General features: G+C 35.4%; 2 protein-coding genes across 4 annotated transcripts; one reads left to right on the forward strand and one right to left on the reverse strand.

Annotated features, from left to right (window-relative positions):
• Window positions 1-49: 49 nt before the first annotated feature.
• Window positions 50-3,377, forward strand: LOC111788031 (biotin carboxyl carrier protein of acetyl-CoA carboxylase, chloroplastic). 2 transcript variants are annotated; one of them, XM_087121586.1, is made up of 8 exons: window positions 50-745; window positions 1,007-1,249; window positions 2,056-2,106; window positions 2,193-2,359; window positions 2,463-2,766; window positions 2,851-2,922; window positions 3,004-3,069; window positions 3,169-3,377. In XM_087121586.1, the coding sequence occupies exons 1-8, from the start codon at window positions 662-664 to the stop codon at window positions 3,190-3,192; spliced, it is 1,011 nt and encodes a 336-aa protein (XP_086977712.1). In that variant the 5' UTR covers window positions 50-661; the 3' UTR covers window positions 3,193-3,377. The 2 variants fall into 2 exon arrangements, with proteins under 2 accessions (XP_086977712.1, XP_023523933.1); XM_023668165.2 differs by having other exon boundaries at window positions 1,023-1,249.
• Window positions 3,378-3,692: 315 nt separating this feature from the next.
• Window positions 3,693-20,541, reverse strand: EMB2773 (PHD finger family protein). 2 transcript variants are annotated; one of them, XM_023667941.2, is made up of 28 exons: window positions 20,075-20,541; window positions 19,128-19,237; window positions 18,258-18,394; window positions 18,087-18,180; window positions 17,728-17,984; window positions 14,520-14,627; window positions 13,701-13,812; window positions 13,133-13,229; window positions 12,852-13,038; window positions 12,303-12,734; window positions 11,655-12,190; window positions 11,336-11,546; window positions 11,186-11,236; window positions 10,931-11,089; window positions 10,670-10,837; window positions 9,140-9,439; window positions 8,901-9,053; window positions 7,686-7,855; window positions 7,398-7,506; window positions 6,620-6,781; window positions 6,429-6,533; window positions 6,120-6,359; window positions 5,666-5,799; window positions 5,224-5,511; window positions 4,706-5,135; window positions 4,527-4,619; window positions 4,319-4,444; window positions 3,693-4,198 (listed from the first exon to the last, which is right to left on the reverse strand). In XM_023667941.2, exons 1-28 carry the CDS (start codon window positions 20,326-20,328, stop codon window positions 3,989-3,991), a joined length of 5,433 nt encoding a protein of 1,810 aa, XP_023523709.1. In that variant the 5' UTR covers window positions 20,329-20,541; the 3' UTR covers window positions 3,693-3,988. The 2 variants fall into 2 exon arrangements, with proteins under 2 accessions (XP_023523709.1, XP_023523710.1); XM_023667942.2 differs by lacking the exon at window positions 20,075-20,541 and having other exon boundaries at window positions 18,258-18,402.
• Between the last annotated feature and the right edge of the window lie 1,035 nt (window positions 20,542-21,576).

Raw genomic sequence — 21,576 nt, forward strand, 5'->3', positions numbered from 1 at the left:
ATGATATTAAAGCTGGTTTTTTAATTGAATTTTTTGGTTCTTTTTTTCTTTCATTTTTACATTAATCGAATTTAATTTAATACCAAACTTGATTTTCATTAATTTAGTTAGTTTTTTAACCAAAAAAAAATTTGATTTTTGTTTATGTGCCAATTTTAGTTATACAATTACTTTAAATTTTGTTTTTAGTTTATGAATGTTGCTGTTTTCTGTTAATAATGAGTGAGCTTGAATAAAGAATATTACTCTAATATATATAGAGTGACTTAGTGTTATAATTAATAAAAGATTTGGTAAAATTAGAGAGAATAAGAAATATGTAAATCTTTCATGTATGTCTTTACTCAGAGATGTTCATGAAGGGGAGATGGTAAGCTTTTTCTCCCTCTTTCTCTTCTCTTCTCTGTCATCTATTTCATTTTTGTTTTTAATAGAAACTATTATTTGGTGTCGATGTTCATCTATTTCATATTCTTTCATGAATGAACATCTCACTGTATATCCAATTTTGTTTAGTGGGTCTCATGGAAACGGTTAATTTAATTTAATTTTTATTTTAAAAATGCCTTCAAGTTTTCATCAGTATTTCAAAAATAAATTTATATTTTTGTTAAATTAGCCTTTGAGCTAAAACCATCATCCAATTTCATCTCATTTGCAAATGAGAGATAGAGATAGAGAGAGAAGCATAGAGTGTTTGAAGGTTGGAGGGAAGAAGAAAGAAGGTTGGAGCGTAAAAGCTAAGGTATGAAAAACGCATGCGATGATGTGTTGTGTGTGTTTGTGGGTTTGTTGTGTTTCGTTAAAAAAGAAAAGAAAAACGGCGATATTAATTTGATCCAATTCTCTCAACTCTCTCATCGAATCGCATTGTTATTATCGAAAATTTCATCTGAAATCTCCATCTCCATTTTTTCATTTTCATTCCACTTTGTTTCTTGGATCTCATCGCCATTCTTCTTGATTTCTTTCTCAATACCCCTCTTTCCCCCCCTTCTTTTTCGAGGATTTTTGTTTGTCAGAACTGAGAAGCTCTTTCAACCTTCTGGGTTGCTCTCCAATGGCCTCCTTCACGCTCCCATGCTCCAAGGCTTCCGCTCTTGCCGGCTATGGCTCGTCGATTGCTCAGAAGAATTCGCACCAGAACCACATTAAACAGAATCTTCCCCTTAATCGCCGTGGATTTTATCTGAAGGATTCTTTTTCGTTCGGATCTTCTCTTATCGACTCCTCGTTTTCTGGGATTGAGGTTTGTTACTGTGTTCATTTCACATTCTTGTTATAATGTTCAATCTATAAACTGAAAATGTACTCCATGGTCATTGGAAATGGTGATGTTTGATGAATCAATATCATAGAAACTTCGTTGTTAAGTGAAATTTGGTACTGTTCTTTTGGCTGTCCTGGTGTTGGTTGCTAAACCCTTTTTTTCTGTAACTCCTAGCAAACTGGAAGGCCTTTGCGTTTCTTCCTAAACCCAGTTTCATGTTTTCATTGAAATAGTTTCTTCTGCGAAATAAAGGAAGGTAACACCCCAAGCACACCGCTAGCAAATATGGTTTCCTTTTAGACTTTCCCATCAAGGTTTTAAAACACGTCTACCTCTTTTAAGGGTCAGCGTCTTTGTTGGCACACTGCTTAGTGTCTGGCTTTGATACCATTTGTAACAACTCAAGCCTACCAGATATTGTCGTCTTTAGACTTTCCCTTTTGGGCTTCCCTTTCAAGGTTCGCGTTTGGTAGGGGAGGTTTTCACACCCTTATAAGGAATGATTCGTTCCCCTCTCTAACCGATATAGGATCTCACCCTCTTAACTGGGGATCCTATCATTCATAGCTCGGAGTCAGAGTTTTTGTTGGTCAAAGGAAAACGTATCCCTTTGAATGAAATTTTTTTGTACCTACCTACTTGTTGAAGGTTGATGTAGATGATGTTTTGAAGCCGATTGATGACTTCATTACTATCATCCTACACTTAACAATATGAGAGTTTGTAAAGGGTGAGATGTTTATGTTTTTGTTACATTTTGTATGCACTTTTTTTGTGGTTCTCAGGTGTCAAACAAGAAGAGATCTGCTGGTTTAGTTATGAATGCACTTAATGAGGTTAGTTGGTGGCATCAGTTACAATTTCTACTTTTTAATACATACATTCATGGATTTTTAGATGTTTGTATCTTTGTTTATCGCAGGTGGTTGTCGGAAAAACGTTGAATTCTGCACCTGCGCTCGTCTCTACGCCTGGGAACACGCCATCCGGAGGAGAAATGGACACTGCAGTTGGAGTTCCAGATCAAAATTCTCTTCCAGACGAGTTGTCAATATCGACCTTCATGAGCCAAGTTTCAGATCTCATCAAGTGCGTAACTTTCGTTCGATTGTGAATAAGGAATTGACGTTTGAGCATCTGAGTCGTCATCTCGAATAGAAACATCTTTTAACATTGAATCTTTTATCTGCAGACTTGTTGATTCAAGAGACATCATGGAACTGGAACTGAAGCAAGGGGATTGCGAAATCATAATAAGAAAAAAAGAAGCTTTACAGCCATTAGCAGCAGCACCAGCAGCTGCACCAAGTCCATACATGGCACTGCCACCACCTCAAGCGCATAGCATGGTTGCACCTCCGCCCATCCCTGCACGCGCAGCGGCCAGTTCTCCATCTGCAGCACCAAAAGTGGGTAGTTCTCATCCGCCTTTGAAATGCCCGATGGCCGGAACGTTTTATCGAAGCCCTGCACCGGGAGAACCTCCATTTGTGAAGGTAACTTGAGAATGAAGAACAGAGATGAAGGGGAAAAGAATTGTGTCTTTGACTCAAAGAGTTTCCATTTGTTTGTTTGTGTAGGTGGGAGATAAAGTACAGAAAGGACAAATCATATGCATCATTGAAGCCATGAAGCTAATGAATGAGATTGAGGTTTGTATCTCCCCATCCACTCCAACCAGCATTTTCATCACATACTCACTGTTCAGTTTCTTATTTTATTTTCAATTTCAGGCTGATAAATCTGGAACCATAGTTGAAATATTGGCTGAAGATGGCAAACCAGTTAGCGTAGACACGGTAAGCCTCTCTTGATCTCGACGATATCGTATCCGTAACGAACCCGTGCTTTATATTGTATTATATTTGATCTGAATTTCCAAACCTTCTTGTGTGCAGCCACTTCTTGTGATCGCACCTTGATGACCTTCAAGAGAACAGAACAACCTTTGCTTCTCTTTTTTATAAATATTTTAGGTTCGAAGTTCTAAATTTAACACCTTTGGAAGATGTTTACTCGATGTATCATACTCGATCATTCGGATGCCATCAATTTCGACTTTATGCATATTATCTTCATTCAAATATCAGTAAGTAAACTTTTCATGCTTTTTGAGCAATTTACACAATCACAATTATTGATTATTATATGTTCACACTGATGAGATGTTTTATGAATATATTCAGAAAATATGAACACAAGAAATATAAAGAAACAGAGAAAATAACACTAAACTCAAGTTAAGGATAGAACAAAAAAGGAACCGACATTCTTTTTACAGCACTCCACGAGAGACAGTATCACTAATGATTGGCATATTCCCAAACTTACATCCAAAAGTGCATATTATTTATTAGAATGCCATACGCAGCATTCCAATTAGTAACAACAAATTTCCTAAGCAAAATTACGGAAACTAATGTGCAATGAAAGTGCTGAATTTTAATTAACAAAAGAATGCAACCAATATGATATTACCAAAAACAAATTACATGATTATGGAAACAACTACAGAAAAACTGGCTATTTTGGAGAGCCCCCTATACTACTCTTCCACAACTTTTTTCTATCATCGGCTGTTTCCAAATCGATTGCCTAATAAACCCTTTTCTTTCTTCTTCTCCCCTGTCATTCTCTATCCTCTCTCCCTATTCTATTTCACTTGATTAATGTACAAGTTAGCCTAAACTATGCATTACATTTTACTTACACCAACTATCACCGTTGCCTACTTCCTCGGATGCTATAGCTACCTTTCCTCCCACTGCTACCCAACCTCCTGCCTCCACTCCAATCCTCGTCCTCTTCCTCGTCCTCGCCACCCATTGTAGATTTCCGTCCTTTTCTTGGGGTTGGTCGCTTCCTTTTGATGTTCACTGTGTATGCAGAGTAGTCGAATGCATCGTCCCTAAGAGTACTCTTGAAATCCTGTGGAGTTAAAATTGTGCAAATTAAGAGAGAGGGAGAGAATAAATAGAACATGGGAAAGGGAAAGAGATTTGTTTGAGTGGTGAAAAGAGGTTTGCGAGGGACTGGATTCGACCGTACCTGGTATCTTTGCATAAACTCTTGATAAGTTGTTGGTAAAATGGTGCATGTGTCGCTGATGTCGAAAGGGACATTCTGCTTGGACAGAAACTCTCCCGGTTTTGGTGGTTCATTTGGATTGAAAGACTAGTTTAAGAAAAAGAACACCATGAGCCAATTGAATGGTTTTGTCTATTTTGTGAATAAATACCAATTAACAAGCATTTACCTGGCATCGAGCATCATTCAGGCTGTACATGATTTTTAAATGTCTCTTTAGCTTCAAAAGAAGTTGCAGTGCAATAGCTGCCAGGCTCATTGTCTGCAATGGGTAACAGAAAAATTAAGACCAATTGGAGTTACTTTTGAGAGCAAAGTTATATGATTAAACTATCTGTTTGAAATCACCTGAATTCTCTGAAGATCATCTTTTGAGATGCTATACTGATCCACTGAGCAAATGGTGTGGAATTTTCCCTCCAATGTATTATTATTATTGCTCAATTCATGATGCGCAACTGACTCTGGTGGGATTTGCTGATTCAAATCCATCGATGTAAAATCACAAAAAGGGCGAGACTGATTGTGCTCCACGGACCCATTCATATCTGATAAAATTATATTACCAGAAAAAAGAGCAGGTTGTTGCGGCTGAATCATTCCATTTTCATAATGAAAATTCTGGGGATTGCGTTGCACCAAATGCATGCCCAATTCTTTGATTTCTTCTTGAAGTGCTCCACCTCTTACTTGTATTATTCGATTAATAGCATGAATCAAATATAGGGGCTCGTCGGGGAATGTAAATGGTAATAATGCAAGTATTTCCGCACAGTACCTACAAAAGAAAAAGGGAGAAAGAGTTGGTAAATTTTAAACAAGATATCATATTGAAGTGGGGGGAAAATAAATGGATTTGGACTCACATAAGGAAAGGTATCATTGAGTCATTCAAGCGTGGGTTGTCAAACTTCCGCACAATGGAGGATATAAAATTGTTCCTCGAAACTCGGTTCCCCCGTATGAGCTTGTAAATTCGAGAAACCCCAAGTCTTGCTTGAGTCAACGAGCTGCCATCAGATCTGCCTTTCAAACTGCCAGAGCCCTTGGATTGAATTTTTTGATTTGCATTGTCGGAACGACTAATAGTTTGGATGAACATAAATGACATTTGAAGACCATCCCCCAGGCGGCTTTCAAAAAATGTTGGGTACCTGGAAAAAGATGCATTAATTAGTTTTAGAACTCAAAGACATTTGTCCAACCCATAGAATAGATCCTGTTCAAGTAAGGTTGTGTGAAGCATTAATTATATTGCACAAATATTGCTTAAGCTGACAAATTAATAAGTTGAGTTTAGGGGATTACTTCTCATTCATATTCATCAATAAGTGGTGAGCCAGCTTCGCATTTGCCTCATGGGGGTCCGTTTCTAGTGCGATAAGGTATGGAACACAAGTAATAGGATGAACAAGACCTTGGCGAAGCACCACTTCGACAATCTGTGAATTGAAAAGATAGCAAAAGACAATGCTCAACTAACCAAATATGTAGGAAACAGGCCCGGTGCAGGAAAATGAATAAATGGTCGAACACACATTCATGAACACAGATGTGGAGCAAATTGTCTTTCCTCATGCTTTCTTATAGAATAAAAACTGATATCCAAAGATCTTCCCAGTTTTTCAGTTTGGCTATGAATAACATGAACATATTAAATCAGCCATCCACATTACAACGGTTTGTCACACAGCTTTCGAGTAAACTTAATTATGATACAGAACATGAAAATAAAACCGGGTTTATTTTTTTATTTTTTTACCTTGAGGGCAGTTTGACGAACTTGGCCATTTAAATCTAAGCTTCTCCCTAGAACCTTCTCCCAATAAAACTGAACAATACCACCACATATGTTGGTATCTCCGGCACCGGCAGCAACTGGCACACTTGGGCCACCACCATCCACAGCAGCAGTAGGGGCAGCTCCATCATCTGGTTGATCTGTTCCCATTTGACTTTCCGCATCAAGAAGGTAATCATACATATTTTGCAATGCTTGCATCTGCTCAGAAAAATAATTCAAACGTACGCCCATGACACTGAAGGAAACCAAAGAAAATTATTCAATCACCTTAAGACGAACATCAGAACCAGATGACAATGCTTCCTCTACAATTTTCCCAACATCTTCTTCCAGCATAAATTCAGGCCTAGCAATAAGAACAAATCCCAAAGCCTACATAGTATATAACGAATTAGAGTTTGCCTCAATTGTAAACAGAAAAAAGTAATTCAAGAAGAAGGATGCAAGTGAGAGGATACCTGCAGCGCTCTAACCCTAATAACCAAATCCTCCGTCACCAGGTACTTCTTCAACAAGCTGAGACTTTTTGTGACATCAACATTCTTGTTGCTGGAATTGCTCAACAAAGGACTACCATAGCGAATAAGTAATCCAAGACAGAAGAGTGAACGTCCTAGCAGCTGCAATTTCACAATCCAAATTGATATGTCTTATCATTGTACCAACCAACTTCATCAAGTTTGTTCTGATAGCCAAAGTAATAAAATGATGGCATATAGATCACATTTAAAAGAACAATTCTTCAATAATTTGATTAAACTAAACACGAAATGTAATGAATAATAATCAATGGTCACAAAGAAAGGAAACGGCAATGCAGGAATGACTAGTAGCACTTCAATCGCAACCATGCAATCTACAGTGACAATGTGATAGATCCTGAAATTCATCCCAATCAATACTTTAAGAGACATGGCAGTTCACTAGCCCTAAACAAGAAAGTAAAAACGAGGAAAAAAACTATGTAAGAAAAAAATAAACTAGAAGTGCCTAAAAAATAAATCAAAATTCTGCGAGGTACTTAAATTTAATAGCTCATATATAAAGGCCCAAAAGGTGAACTTAATTAAATCCAAATCAAAATATCTCTTGTCCGTTGTCACATGCATCAATCATAATCAATACTCAAGCTTCCGAACTTGCTCTCTCCAAACTAGGCTTTTCTTGTTGCTCAGAAGAAGCTTACCAATATACCAAAAAAAAAAAAAACAAAAAAACAAAAAAAAAAAATTTAACCTGTTTGTTATCAATCCCTAGAGAATCCAAGCGCTTGAAAAACGCCTGAATAAGATACCCAACAACCGATGCACCTTTTCCTGCTACCTTACTCAAAGAGCAAAGGCACCTGTGGATAGGGAAGAAGAATTAGTCCCTCAGAAAATCTGAGTTGCAGATAAAGTCCACACCACATAATCCAATTATGCACAAGGTAAGATAAGTAGATAACTACATAACACTGTTCAGCAAAGATATATGTGATGCAAATAAGAGAAAAGCACAGAACTGGAGAAAAAGAATAAGTACTTTATGCAAGCATGTACGACTGTCAAGAAGGAGTGCCTAACAATCATATGTTTCAAGTCTTGCTCTAGGTCTTCAGCAACATTTGGAGATAACTTCCGTAGCAAGGGCAGAACCGCATCAATTATGAATATGATACTCTCAAGTAATTGAGCAACCACTCGATTATCAACCTAACAACAATATTAAGTAAGTTAAGGAGTAGGCAACCTCACATTTATTTCTGAATTAAGAACATGGATGTTTCAAAAAAAAATGTGAGTAAATTAAAAAGGGGAAGACCTAGACCACCAAAACATGAAGACTCCCATAAACTAATAAGAGAAGTTACCTACCTAGATCCAAATTGATTTGTAAAATAAATTGGTCTATTCAAGACATCAATTTACAGGAAAACCATCTTAACTTCCAATTATTGTTTTTCAAACTATAAAATTCATTTTTTAAGTTCTTTTACCAAGCATAACATCATGTTTCCAAAAAAAAAAAAGCTTACAATTTTTCCCCCAGCAACTTTTAGAAGGCGTTCGCATTATTGTTATTACTATACCACCAACGTTAGAAAGTTGAGGAAAATTTTTGGATGTTATTATATTCAGTCTTCAATATAAATTTTCAATAATGCTTCCAGTAAATTTTATTCTGTTGCATTCAAAATCAAATATGAGTATTATTTTTCTCCCAAAGTATGTAAAATTATGAATCGTGGTAAAAAAATCTATAATGCTACAAAAAACAATGAAAAGTTATATATTGATCATATATGAATGTGGGCTTTAGCATTTTAGATATAATATTTTTGTTATTATTTTGAATATTTTCCTTTGCATGGGGCTCAACTTTCCTCTCCCATCTTTTGTAAATCTATATTATCTGTGAAATTATTTCTTAAAATAAAATTATTATTCAAATGTATCCTTTTAGACAAGTATTCAATAAACTATAATGTTAGAAAATTAGAACTCAACCTGTCTTTCAGCTTTTTTATTGAATATTAATTTTTTCAGAAGTCATAGATTAATCTGATAATTCTAATTTTGTTGTCTAAATTTGACGGTTCATGCAATTTATGAGAAATTACGATATTTAATCAAATTGTTGATAAATATACCTAAGAATTAAGTTTACAAGTGAATTCATCGTAACTAAATATATATATATATATATCTAGTAATGAGAAAAGGAGTTTATATCCTAATGAAAAGAACGACAGATAACCTGGCTCTTAAGGTAAGGTTGGAGAGTAACCACAAACTGGGATGGGTTGGAGGCAGGTGCACAGAGCATTGGATCCACAACACAAAATGCATGCAAGACCAATACATATGGAAGTGCACGCACCTCGGTGTCCATATTACTTCTCTCCTCCACCTGAGAGGCAACTTTTCTTGTAAATGATCGATAAAAAAAACCATAAGGAACCAGCAATTAAAGAAAATGGGAAGCAACAGTCTTACCTGCAATATCCTTTCCAATAAGCACTTACACATCAACTCACATCGCTTGCGAACTGAGGTGAGGGAAACAGGGTTGATGCCAACAGCCTTAGTTGATTGCGGGAAAAAATCAAGTGCTAAGTTTCTCTTAATAATTGTCACAAGTAGTTGATGATTTGGCATTTTCCTCAATATTTCAACAATTTGCTCGGTTTTCTTGGCGATCTCCAATGGAACAGAGCTATCATCTCCAAAGAACTGAGTTTGTGAACCGGAAGGCTCCTCAAACCAGAACTCATAAAATGTCTTACAAACGAGATCCTATGCATCACAAGTATAAAGAGGAAAAATTAAGATGCCCGGTTAAAACAAGACAACAACTTCCATATAATCAGTTTTAGGCACCTCCCATTTCAGTAAAAGGAATCTTTGTTGCTTAATTTAATAATAGACGAGAAGTATAAAAAATCTAACGAAACAAATCTGTCATTTCCAAAGAACTGAGTTTGTGAGCCAGAAGGTTACAAAATCTCATTAAAAAAATGTCATGCAAATAAAAGCATAAGTATTAAAAGAAGTTAATTACTCAGGACTCAAACCAGAGATTATTTTTTATATATATCAGGTTTATGCATCTCCTACTTTAGTAAAAGGACTTTTTGTGGCTTAGATGTGAAGTAAGAAATCTAATGGAATAGAGCTATCATCTCCAAATTACTGAATTTGTGAACCGAAGGCTATAAAACAATAACTCGTAAAATGTCTTGTAAACATCTATGCACCATAACGTTAATAAAATATCAAATACTCAGGACCCAAACAAGATAATAATTTTCAGATATATCAGGTTTTAGTATCTTCCTACTTTAGTAAAATGAATTTTTGTAGCATAAACCAATAGATGAAAAAAAAATCCTTGCATCTCAGGTACCTGCTTCTGTAGTCACAAGATATTCCAAAATATGAATAAATTTATTAGCCTTTAAAAAAAAAAAAAAAAAAACATTCCATTGATGATGCATATCTATATATGTATGGAAAATAAGTTCAGATAAAAAGAAATCAAATGATGTGTTTGAACTAGACTCAAAGTGAACAAGGATTCATTTTTTAAAAAATAGATATTAAAGATGAAAAAATGGCAAAAAGAAAAAAACACATTAATTCCTCTTATATATCTTGCATCCACCATATTTTGGTTCCTGCGGATCTCTCTTTCATTTCATAGTATGTTAATCGATCACATGCTGAACAATAGAAATATTTTTATTGAGTGCTATTAGGCAATAAAAAGTATTATAGAAAGAGTTTAGTTATAGTTTTAAAGAAAGGAATACCCAAAACACATGAAACTTGGACAATTTCAATTCTCTCAACTATCTATTTATTCATAGCATAGAACAAAGGAACGACGTATCAGTTCAATGCAATTAAGGAAGAAACTAATATTGACAGCAAATTATGCAGTAAACATAGTATGTGAAATACTGGCAAATGGAACTTAATTAAAGGAGAGCAGTCATCAATGAAATGCACTTGATTTAGACCTACCTGAATACTTGATTCATCATCACCAACTCGAGAGATTATCTCTATGCATGCCCTAGTAAACTCCGAGAAGTTTGCATTTGACGTGCACATATCTCGAATGATTTTGATGGCACGTTTCCTCACACTAACTCCAGTATCTTTGGTTCTCTCAGCAATCTTATCAAAATACTGCAAATCAAACACATTGTTGGGAGCAAAGGAATGAGAGATTAAAGATAATCATGTCATAGAATGAGAATTAAAACATGCAATTACGCAGACCTTGAAACCAAGATCAGGATGGGAGGCAATATGCCTGCCAACAAGTTCCAAAGCTGCTTCTCTGACAGATATTGCAGAATCGCAAAACCTTCCTTCAACAGCCAATTGGACACGTTTGTCTCCCAATACCTCTGGATCAGCTTCAACTATAATACTGACCTGCTTCATTAAATTAGATAAAACATAAGTACAGTTTAAGATACAATGTGATGTTAAAATAATATATAAATAAAATAAAGGGGTGAAGAGTATAACCGCTCGTAAAGCCTTGGCTCTAATTACCGGAGAATTTTCCCTTAAACTTGCCTGGATGAGGACAATTATGTTATCAGAGTTTCAGTCGTACATCAGACATCTATAAATAAAATCAACAGGAAAACAAAACAAAACAAAAAGTTAACTAACCAGAAGCATGTGAAGGATCTTATCAAAACCTCTAGAGAAGGAATTATTTTGTCCTAGTGCGAGAGTGATTTTCTTAACTGAATCCCTAGTCAATAATGAGGAAGTATTGCCACCGTCCCTCACTATTGCCATAGATTTCAATCTAGAGAGATAGTAAATAAACTTCTGCTCAGCTTTTGAATCATCTTTGTACCACAGGCAGAGATAAAACCTACAATATGTGCATTTATATCAGAGCGGTAGCAAGCTTCTAACAAGGAAATAAAAAATACGATAAAATAAATTAACAACAAAAATAGGGAGTCAAAATCATACAAACCAGCGAACAAATAGATGAACATCATCTGAAGAACCAACTTCCTGGAGATAATTCAGAAGCAACTGCTGAACAATTTCAATGTTTGTGACAAGCCACGAAACTTTGGATTCTTTATCTGACCAATCTTTGCTCTTCTCACCATCATTTTTACATTGGGATTTGCAATATGATTGTAATACTTGAAGTTGTTTCCTCGAGTGGCAAATTTGACAGTACCAGCTCCGGTTAGGAACTTCATTTTCTCTTCCTCCAATGCAATCTGCATGAAATAACCTCTGGCAATCTTGACAGACAAAGAAATACTTTCCTACCCTGCCATCCAAGCATATAGAACAGACATCTTTAGGATAACTCTCATCAGCAACATCCTCCTTATTGCCCAACTCTTGCAATATCCAAAACTTGTCTGTGGCACAAATGACAGCATCACGTTTCAATCTTGCAGCAATCATGCCAAGAAAGTCAATGGCCATAGAACGAGCAGAGACATCTTTAGATTTCAGTCCAGCATTCTGAAGTAATAACACACATAGAACCTGCAAATGAATATGCCTTAGGATTTGAATGATAATTCTAAAAATATAAAAGGATGAGAATTTTTTTTTTTTTTTTTTCAATTATAAAGAATTTGAATTGAAAGATCACTACCTCCAAAATAGGGGCTGATGCAGGATATTCGGGTAAATTTAATGTTGTTAGTAGATCCAAAACCATATTTTCCATCATTACTTTCACTTCAGATGCATCCTGAGTCTTCACATTAGCGAAGCGCTGTAGTACACGAGTCCAGAAAAGACAGCATGCCTCCGTAGCTGTTTCATGGCATTTGGTAGGACAACTACTATCAACTGAAACTTCAAAGATGGATTTACTGTCTGATGCTTGCCTCAAAGCTTCAGGAAGGTTTGCACTATAATGTACCAGTTGAATCAATAGGGCAGAAATCATTTGAATTTGACGTTGTTCTTCATCAGGTAGGTGATACGCTCTTAAAGCCCGCTTCGTGGATGGTAATTTGAAGAGCATCTGAACTAATTCATCTATCAAATAATTACGATGTTGTGTGTATGAATAATATATCTGCACCAAGTTTGAATGCATCATCAGAAGATTTAAATAGTAGCAACCGATTGCATTCACATCTATGTAAAACCAGACAACACCATATCTTGCAGAAAGAGAAGCAGAAATCCATACCCCACAAATTAAACCAATTGCCTTAAGTTGCAAGAGCTGAATATTGTCCACCAAAAAAGTAGAAAAGCTTGTTTTCACTAATTGAAGAATACAGCTATCTGGTAACCTCTCTATCAGCAATAAATCCTTAAGTAAACCAAGAATGGTGCACATCTTCTGAAGAATAGTATTAACAGCAGTAGATACCCTGTCAAAGCAAAAAATATCTGTATTACTCATTCAAATTCATTCAAATTCATTGTAATGTTCAATGTTAAAGGGGCAGAATATGATAGGCACACTTGTTGAATGTAGGTTTCCTGATTTTAGAAGTCTTAACACCACGACGCTTCTTACTCGATGAACCATAGTCACCATCAAGTTCTTCATCTTCATTGACTGGAAAATCAAAAAAATGTAATGGAACTGATCAAAGTTCATCTGTAAGGTATTGTTAACAAAAGACATACTCGACCTTTTTCCTCTTTAATTTCAGAAGCAAAGGATAGAATACAATTAGAGACTTAGAACATGTTCACCAGAACTACTACACAAATGATATACATCGGCACATCCTTGCCCTAAAAACGTATGATACAAAGGTGGAAACAAGTATCAAATTTCCACAGAGAGATTTACTAAAATAAAATGTTCCAAAAAAGGGGGAAAAAAACACATCATCAACAGTCTATTAAGTGCAAATTCCAAGGTCAATAATTTCAAAGAATGAAAGCCACAAATTCATTTCTACTCCAATCACGATCTGAGTCCAAAGAACTCCAGAAATCTTTTATAATTCTACATCCAAATTTCTTAGGGACGAAAAAAAAATATACACCAAATATCTTCTATCTAAATTAAACTACTGACCTTCAAACACACCATTTTCACTGGCTTTATGCAACGCACGATATGAAGGATCATAAGCACACATAATATCCATTATGTGATGTCGGGAGAACTCCAGAATTCTCTCTATGATCTGATAAGAAAAAGAATTATCATCAACAATTCATCATCAATGGATGTCAGCAACATTTCAAAAAGTATAAAGTGCACTAAAGCGTAATAGTCCCTTTGGAGGATTAATTACAATTTTAAAAATAAGTTAAGAGCTCCAACAAAATAAAATGCACAGTATATAGAGTTTATATAGTTTATATGATATTAGAAATTAGCATGAAGTATGAAATAGTGAAAATAAAGGATTAACTAATAAAGACACAAAAGTTAAGAACAAACACAAAATCACACAGCAAAAGCCTAAAAATTAAAACCCATCACCGCAAAATAAGTTCTCATCTCTATTTTCCCATCCGTAGTTAGACTCATAGCCCTAGTTTAATCTTATTTCCATGTTCCTCCACATCCACATCTATTGGAGAGCGAGAGGGTAAACTCTGGATAAGAGGGTTGAGCAAGAAACCAACAACTTTTTGTTTAAATTTTCCTTTCCTTAATTTATTGAAAAAAAAAGTGTCAAACTTAAGAAAGGTGGGGAAAAAAACTCAAGAGAAATGCATACTACTCTCAACACATTGAGGAGCCTGACATAGCTTAAGAGTGAAGCACGCTTAACATCAAACTTTTAAGCTTCCTATAACAATCATGTCAGAATAAGCAAAATACTTGATACACAGCAAAATGCTAATCGGGATTAGAAAAATGCAAGCAACTAAAAGAACAAACCTCTTCTTTATAAAGCAACTTTGGCATTTGGTCATGAGCCATTACTGCAAGAGATGCATGTATGGACTCCAAAGCACAAAAGATAGTTGCAACTGCATCTGAATCTATCTGAAATATGAAGGGGAAAAGATAATCTGAGTTAAGCTACAGAAATCATAAAGCAATGGCAGAAACCAATCAGAGTAGAAGTCACTTTCTACTCCAAAAAACTCAGGCCACAAAAGAAAACAGTTCCCATGAAAAAAGGGAAGAACAATTACTTGCACCATATACATATTTCATATAAAAGATAGCTCCTTAACCACCATAGCACCAAATTAAATTGTACATTTTTTCTACAAAAGTTCGCCTGCATAAGAACCAAAAAATACAAATGGGGAGGGGGAGATGCATCATCAACCCACCCAACGATGTAGGCCAATGCCACATCTTCTGAGACCCCAAAAAAAAAATTGCACTAACACAAATAAGGCTAGACTTGCACACCCTTTTTTCTTATAATTCTTGCTTTAAACGGTGCCCTTCTTCAAATCCTTTTTTCCTTCTTTCTAATAGAAACCTGTGCCCTTCTTCAAATCTTCAAACTAACATTTTGTCAAACAAAATCTGAGAGAGGGTGTAAATAGATATACTTGTAAAAAGTTAATAAACTAAATTTATACAATTATTAGTTTGAGGTTTTGATTGATACAACCCCCAACGTTTAAAGGTATAAATTGATCCTTGCCCAAATTTTTATTTGGAACTGAGGAAAGTTCAATGGGATAAAACATGCCTTCTGATTCAATTTAGAGGCCTAGAAGTGGGATACCTTTAACAAAGAAACTTAGCTCTCCTCATGAAATAACTGTTGAGATTTACACAAGTGGAAAACACCCTATGAGCCAGAGAATAGTCAGTATTTACAGACTGGATCATCTTGGCTGGGCCACAAAGGCTGGGAAGAAAGTTAAAAGATTAAGTTTATGGCCTGAGGTTGGGAACGACAGCAGGTTTCTTTAATCCAATTCTTGAACTTCAGGGCAGGGTCTGGCAAAAGAATTTGGTTTGGAGAGGATAGGTGGATCGGGCCTCATACTTTGGCTCATCTTTACCCGGATATTTTCATTCTTTCAACTAAAAAAGGAGTCACCATTGCAGTTTTCGGGATATGGAACATCAATCTTGGGATTTGTGCATTAAAAGAAGAGGTACGTTTGACAGGGTCGAACTCTCAATGAGTCATCCAAAACTTTGTTAGTTGCGAAACTCTTGGCTTGATTTTCATCTTTCTTGGTCTGTTGAATAGATATGGAAGAACTCCCTTAAAGAAATTTTTTTGTGGAATCATTTGCAGTCTTTCTTGAATTTTGTTGTTGTTTAGCCCATGAATTTCTTCAACGTTCTAACTGGTTTGAACCCACCATTTTCTTTGATCTTGGTTGCTAAAGTAATAGCATCTACTAGATAGGCTAGTGGGTGTAAGTTGGCCACTAATTTGATGTCATCTTTAAAGCCATTAAAGAATCAAGATATTTGTTGTTATTCATTTTTCGGAAGATAACTTTGGCTCCAAAGCGATGAGACTCCGACATGTAATCAAGAATACAAAGCCCATCTTGTTTGCATTGTTGGTTGATTGTAAAGTATTTGTTCATAGTCAAGTGGAAGGAATCGTTTCTTCATTAAACAAAGAATTTTAAGCCATATTTTGACGGGTTGTTTTCCTTAATATCTCCTGTTATTTTGTAGTTGGTACTACCAAGTTGAAGTGCTACATTGAAGTTTGAAAATCACTAAACTTACCTTTTGAGCTAACTCATGAATTACACAAATATCTCCTAACTTAAGGCTAATCCACCAACAGCTTATTCTCAACTAAATCTGTTTTTCCCCCACTTAGCTCAAAAGCTTATTCATTTGAAGGCTCCTTTGGTGGATCTAGTTTGGAATTTCAAATATCCAAAAAGGGCCAAAATGTTCATATGGTCATTGGTCTATAGAAGTTTGAATATCCATGCCCAAATTCAAAAGAAATTCTCTGGATGGTCCTTGTCCCCATCAGTTTGCTGTCCGCACTACAAGAAGGAAGAAATGTTAGACCACCTTTTTCTTCACTGTCTTTTTCATGGGTGGTGTTTTATTTATAAATAACATGGGATTAGAGCTTTGCCTCCCTAGGAGGGCAGATGATTGGTTGGTAGAAGCTTTCTCACGTTGGAGCCTTAGAGGTAAGGCAAAGCTTTCATGGAACTGCATGGTTAGAGCTCTCTTATTGCTGATTTGGAAAGAACAGTACCAAAGGACTTTCGAATATAAGATATCTTCTTTTGATTTTTTTTTTCCTCTCTCTCTCTCTTCTTTTCTTTCCTTTTTTTTTTTTTTTTTTTTTTTTTTTTTTTTTTTTTTTTTTTTTTTTTGGTGATAAGTGCAAAACTTAGCTTCTCGATGGTGTTCAAATCAAACTAAATTCTTTTGTAATTACATCATTCTTTTGACTTTGACATATTGGAAGACAATTCTTTATAATCTCTTTGGTTGGGGTTATCTCTACTTTGGCCCCTAGGATGACCTTCTTTCTCTTTGAATATAAAAACGTTTGGCAAGTATAAAGTGAACTCAGGAAGGCCAAACTACAATCATGTAAAGATACGAGGGTTACAGAATGACACAACTTTAGATTTTCAGCATTGCACAAGTTGGCTGCATATGGTGACAACTGAATAACCTGAGTAGATATATGCTTTTAGAACAAGAATGTAACATATCTCTGTTTTTCTATAGATTACATGGAACCTGACGTCCACTTATCGGCCTAGTCTTGTCACAAGGAACATTATATTTGTCATATAACCCAACATTAGACAGGCAGTAACTGTTTATTGGTGATTTAAATCAAATAAATGCATAAAACCAAGAAAAACATTTATGGTTTACTGGAACCTTATGCTTCAATAACAGAACCCAGAAACAGAAGGATCAAAACACATCAATGATTTGAAGTGACTGCATAAGACAAAAGGTATTTACCTTTTTCATAGAATTAAAAACTACGCATCCAGCTAATGGCAAATGGACTTCAATTCAAGAACTCAATCAACACTGATTTACTTAACCATAACAGTTCAAGTACGTAGGAACAAGGAGCAATTGAGAATAAGAATAGCAAAATTACAAATTGCATATGCTAGAACAGTGAAAAACCATAAAGCAAAAGTAGCAGACTCACATGTTCACATTCTTCAACAGACAATCCTTCTGCTCTATGTATCTGATGATCTAAAACCTTCAATAGCCTTGTCAGGCTATCTAGAGAAACCAAATGAAGAAGTTTCTTTGAACGAATGGACATTATTTCATTGACAAGCACTCTTAGATCAGTAAGAGGCAGAGCCAGCCACTCTGATTCATCACGATCATCACTGAAAATTTCAGCTCTGCCACAGAAGTCCTCTAAGAACTTGCAAAAGTTTGCGAGGGTGGCGTCTACAATATTCAAAGTAATATTTAGTCCATGAAAAATGAAGATCAAAACTTGTAAGGTGAAATATGGTGCAGCTTTTCTTTCCAAAAAATGGCTAGAACAACCTTGAAGCTCAGAAGAATCTGTTCTAACAGAAGACGTTTCATCTCTGCCTTTCTTCTTAACTTTTACTTTTCTAGAAGATGACATTGGTGCATCCTGTCCAATTTTATAGCCAGGGTTAGCAAAGCACAAGTAATAAAATAAAGAAACTGGAAATCCTAATGCCTGCATACATTAGTTGGCATAGATTCAGGCTTATGATTTTGAATTGTTCTAGATTCTCCTTCAACTTGACTTCTAATAGGTAGTTTTTGCTCAAAAACTTTCCTATCAGATACCATACTGCTAGAGACGTGCTCCATAATAGGACCTGAGAAACTTGAACAGCACAATAGACAGTAAGTTCAAAAATAAATGATTTTGGAAAACCAACCAAAGGTACATATAAAGATGATGGAGCAAATTGCATATTTCTAAATGGCATAGCATTAAAATATTTTCGTTTTTACTTTTTCTATATTTTTACTATGTGATGACACTTAATATGCATATGCCAGCAAGAACATAATAATCATTGAAAAAAAAAGTTTAACCTGAAGGTCTCGGATTCCTGGTTTGCATATGACTCAAAAATTAATTTTTTTAATAAGAAACAAAATAATATATTCCAAAAGACAGACAACCATGAACAATTTAGGAGCAGGGGGTAGAGAGAAGCCCCCCAAGAAACTACAATAGAAGAGTCTTTCAATAATTAAATCATTAAAAGATTATAGTTATAAAGAATGTTTCTAGAGCTTGATCATCACCAAGAAGCAGGATGATGCACACTAACACAAAAGAACTAAAAGAAGATAACTATCTTTCAAAGTTTCCAGCCAGCATATACTTGGCTGATAGAGCTATTTATACATTACAAAAAGTGATAATTCCACACCAATCAGAATAAGAGATTCAAAAGCTTTTTCATTACTTTGGAGAAATGGAAAAAATAGTTTGTGTCACTTGAATTAGGTTTTCAAAATCTGATAAGATAATAGGCAATGTAACTCACTAATCTTTCCGTTAAACAATGGGGAAAAGCATTTCAAGACTTCGTTTACCTGGAGTAGTATACTTGAAGGCATCAACATCATAGCGAAGAACTTCCTCATAGAGTTCAAAAGGCTCCACAGACCCTTCAGGAAGAACTTTGGCATCTTCTCTGAGATTTCTGTTGATTGCATCAAAGTGAATGATAAAATCAAATAAAATCTGGAAAGAACAGTATGGCAAGTAACTGTTTTTAAAAATTTTATATGAAAGAGATAAACTATATTAGGCTGCAAAAAGAAAAGAAAACATCAACCTATAGGCTTTAGAGATGAGGAATCACAAAGCCGAAAAAGGAGGTGTCAGTGTACAGCATAATTCAGTAAACTCTAGTTACTTGACAAATATCAAACACCTTCGCATTACTAAATATTGCGAGGGAAAACATAAAGCAAGGACCATGGCATGCAGGATTCATGAAATATGAGCATTCTGCACTAGGCAAGAGTTAAATCTGCTGTGATTAACTAACTACGATGCCTAGTCACCTACAGACTTCCACGATTAAAAGATGAGATAATGGAAGGACAGGCGCTTTACATGCAACTCTACAGCAGAATCAACTACTACATATTAAAATTAGTAGACTATGAATGAAATCCAAATAGTAACCGCGAATATCTTCACTAATCCGAAATTCTCAGTTAATATTGCTAATATAGTACGCGGTTAAAAAAATTTTAATTTACAGACTACAACTGCTGCCATTCGCACTAATCTTGTAGTTCCAACTTCAACAATGCCGACATCAAACTCCAACACTAAGCGAAACACTGATCGTATTACAGAATTAAAAGAAACCGCGAGAGAGTAATTCTCAATCAACGGTAAAATAATAAAAAAAATAAAAATAAAACGCATGAAAATTCCGTTGAGGCTGAACTGAAATTCAGTCAACCGAGCTGAAGAATCACAAATTTCGAATTACCAGAACTGAATTTCAAAATTAAGAACTCACAAGTAAGACACGTCAGTAGCACGAAGCAGATCAGCGATCTTCTTAGACTGAGCGAGAACATCACTCCTCAAAGTAGCATAGCTCCCAGCCGGCTCATCGAAGAGCCGAAGCTCAGGCTCGGAAGCACCGAAGGAAACCGGAAGCGAAGGCAAAGGCAAGCAAGGAGCAACCTCGGAGTGAATAGTATTGGACAAGCCGATACCACGGAGACCGGAACCAGAGGCAGAGGCAGAAGCGAACGGCGGCAAACTCATCGTTAAGAGAACCGGAGAGAGCACGATCCACACAGCAAGAGCATGAAGAGTCCAAAGCTTGAAGAAATGGAAATCGTGGTCGAATTCGGAAGCCGGAGCACAGTTTACAGAGGAACAGAGGAGAGAGAAAGAGAGAGGAAGACGGAGCCCTAGCGATAGGGGAAGAGAGAGAAATGAAGAGAAGCAAATGGCGGGGAAATTGTGTTTACGGGGAAAATTGGAATTTTGGGGGATTTTTATTTCGGGTTAATTTGGGAAATTTGCTAATAATTAAGAGAAAAAAATAATAATAATAATAATAAATGGGTTGGGTTTCGCGTCTACTCCCGACCTGCCACTCAACGCTTAAACAAAAGCCAATTCAACTACCCATCTAAACTATATGCTACTCTTGTAATAACTAATTTTGTTTACGTGGCTTCTTTTTATTGGTTTATACTTTTTCTTTTATAAATTACAAAAAAAAAAACAGAAAATAAATTACTTTATCCCAACTTTAATGACTATGACAATATTTACTTCTAACTTAAAAACGTTTATTTGAAAATTTGCATAATTTGAGTTTATTAAATAATCAAACATATTTTAGAATTAAATTGATATTTATAAATTTAAAAAAAAGAGCTAAATTTTGTTGTTTTTTTTATAAAATGTATAAAAATAATACATAATATTTTTTAAAAAATCATTATTGATTAAGTTTATTTTTTATATTTTTCTTTTCGATTGAATTAAATGTTATTAATAGTACTTTTGAAGAAATTGTATTCTTTTTTAATCAATTAATGAGTGGTTGTGTATATATTTAATATTTTATATATATTGTTTGATCTTAGTGGTAATTTTGGGCTGATTTGGGCTATTTTGTATATTTTTGGATTGGGCTGATTTTGATGGATCCATATCATGTTGGGCTTTTCATATTTTTTTTATTTAGTTTTTTGGAACCCTAGTATTTTAATTCTTTTTTTGTGAAATAATGAAATAATGATAGAAGTAATTAAATTGAAGGACCCACAATGGTTCAAATATTCACCGAGGTTGTCTGTAACCCCAGATCCATTGCTAGCGGATATTGTCTTGTTTGGGCTTTCCCTCTCGGGCTTCCTCTCAAGGCTTTAAAACACGTCTAAAAATGTATCAGAGCTAGACACCGGACGATGTGTCAACCTTCTTGCTGTTCCCCGAAGGGGGTAGACACAAGACAGTGTGTCAGTAAGGACGTTGGGTCCCAAAGGGGGTGGATTA

This window comes from Cucurbita pepo, chromosome 2, assembly GCF_057944985.1.
Source record: "Cucurbita pepo subsp. pepo isolate OVF chromosome 2, ASM5794498v1, whole genome shotgun sequence".
NCBI classification, from domain to species: domain Eukaryota; kingdom Viridiplantae; phylum Streptophyta; class Magnoliopsida; order Cucurbitales; family Cucurbitaceae; genus Cucurbita; species Cucurbita pepo.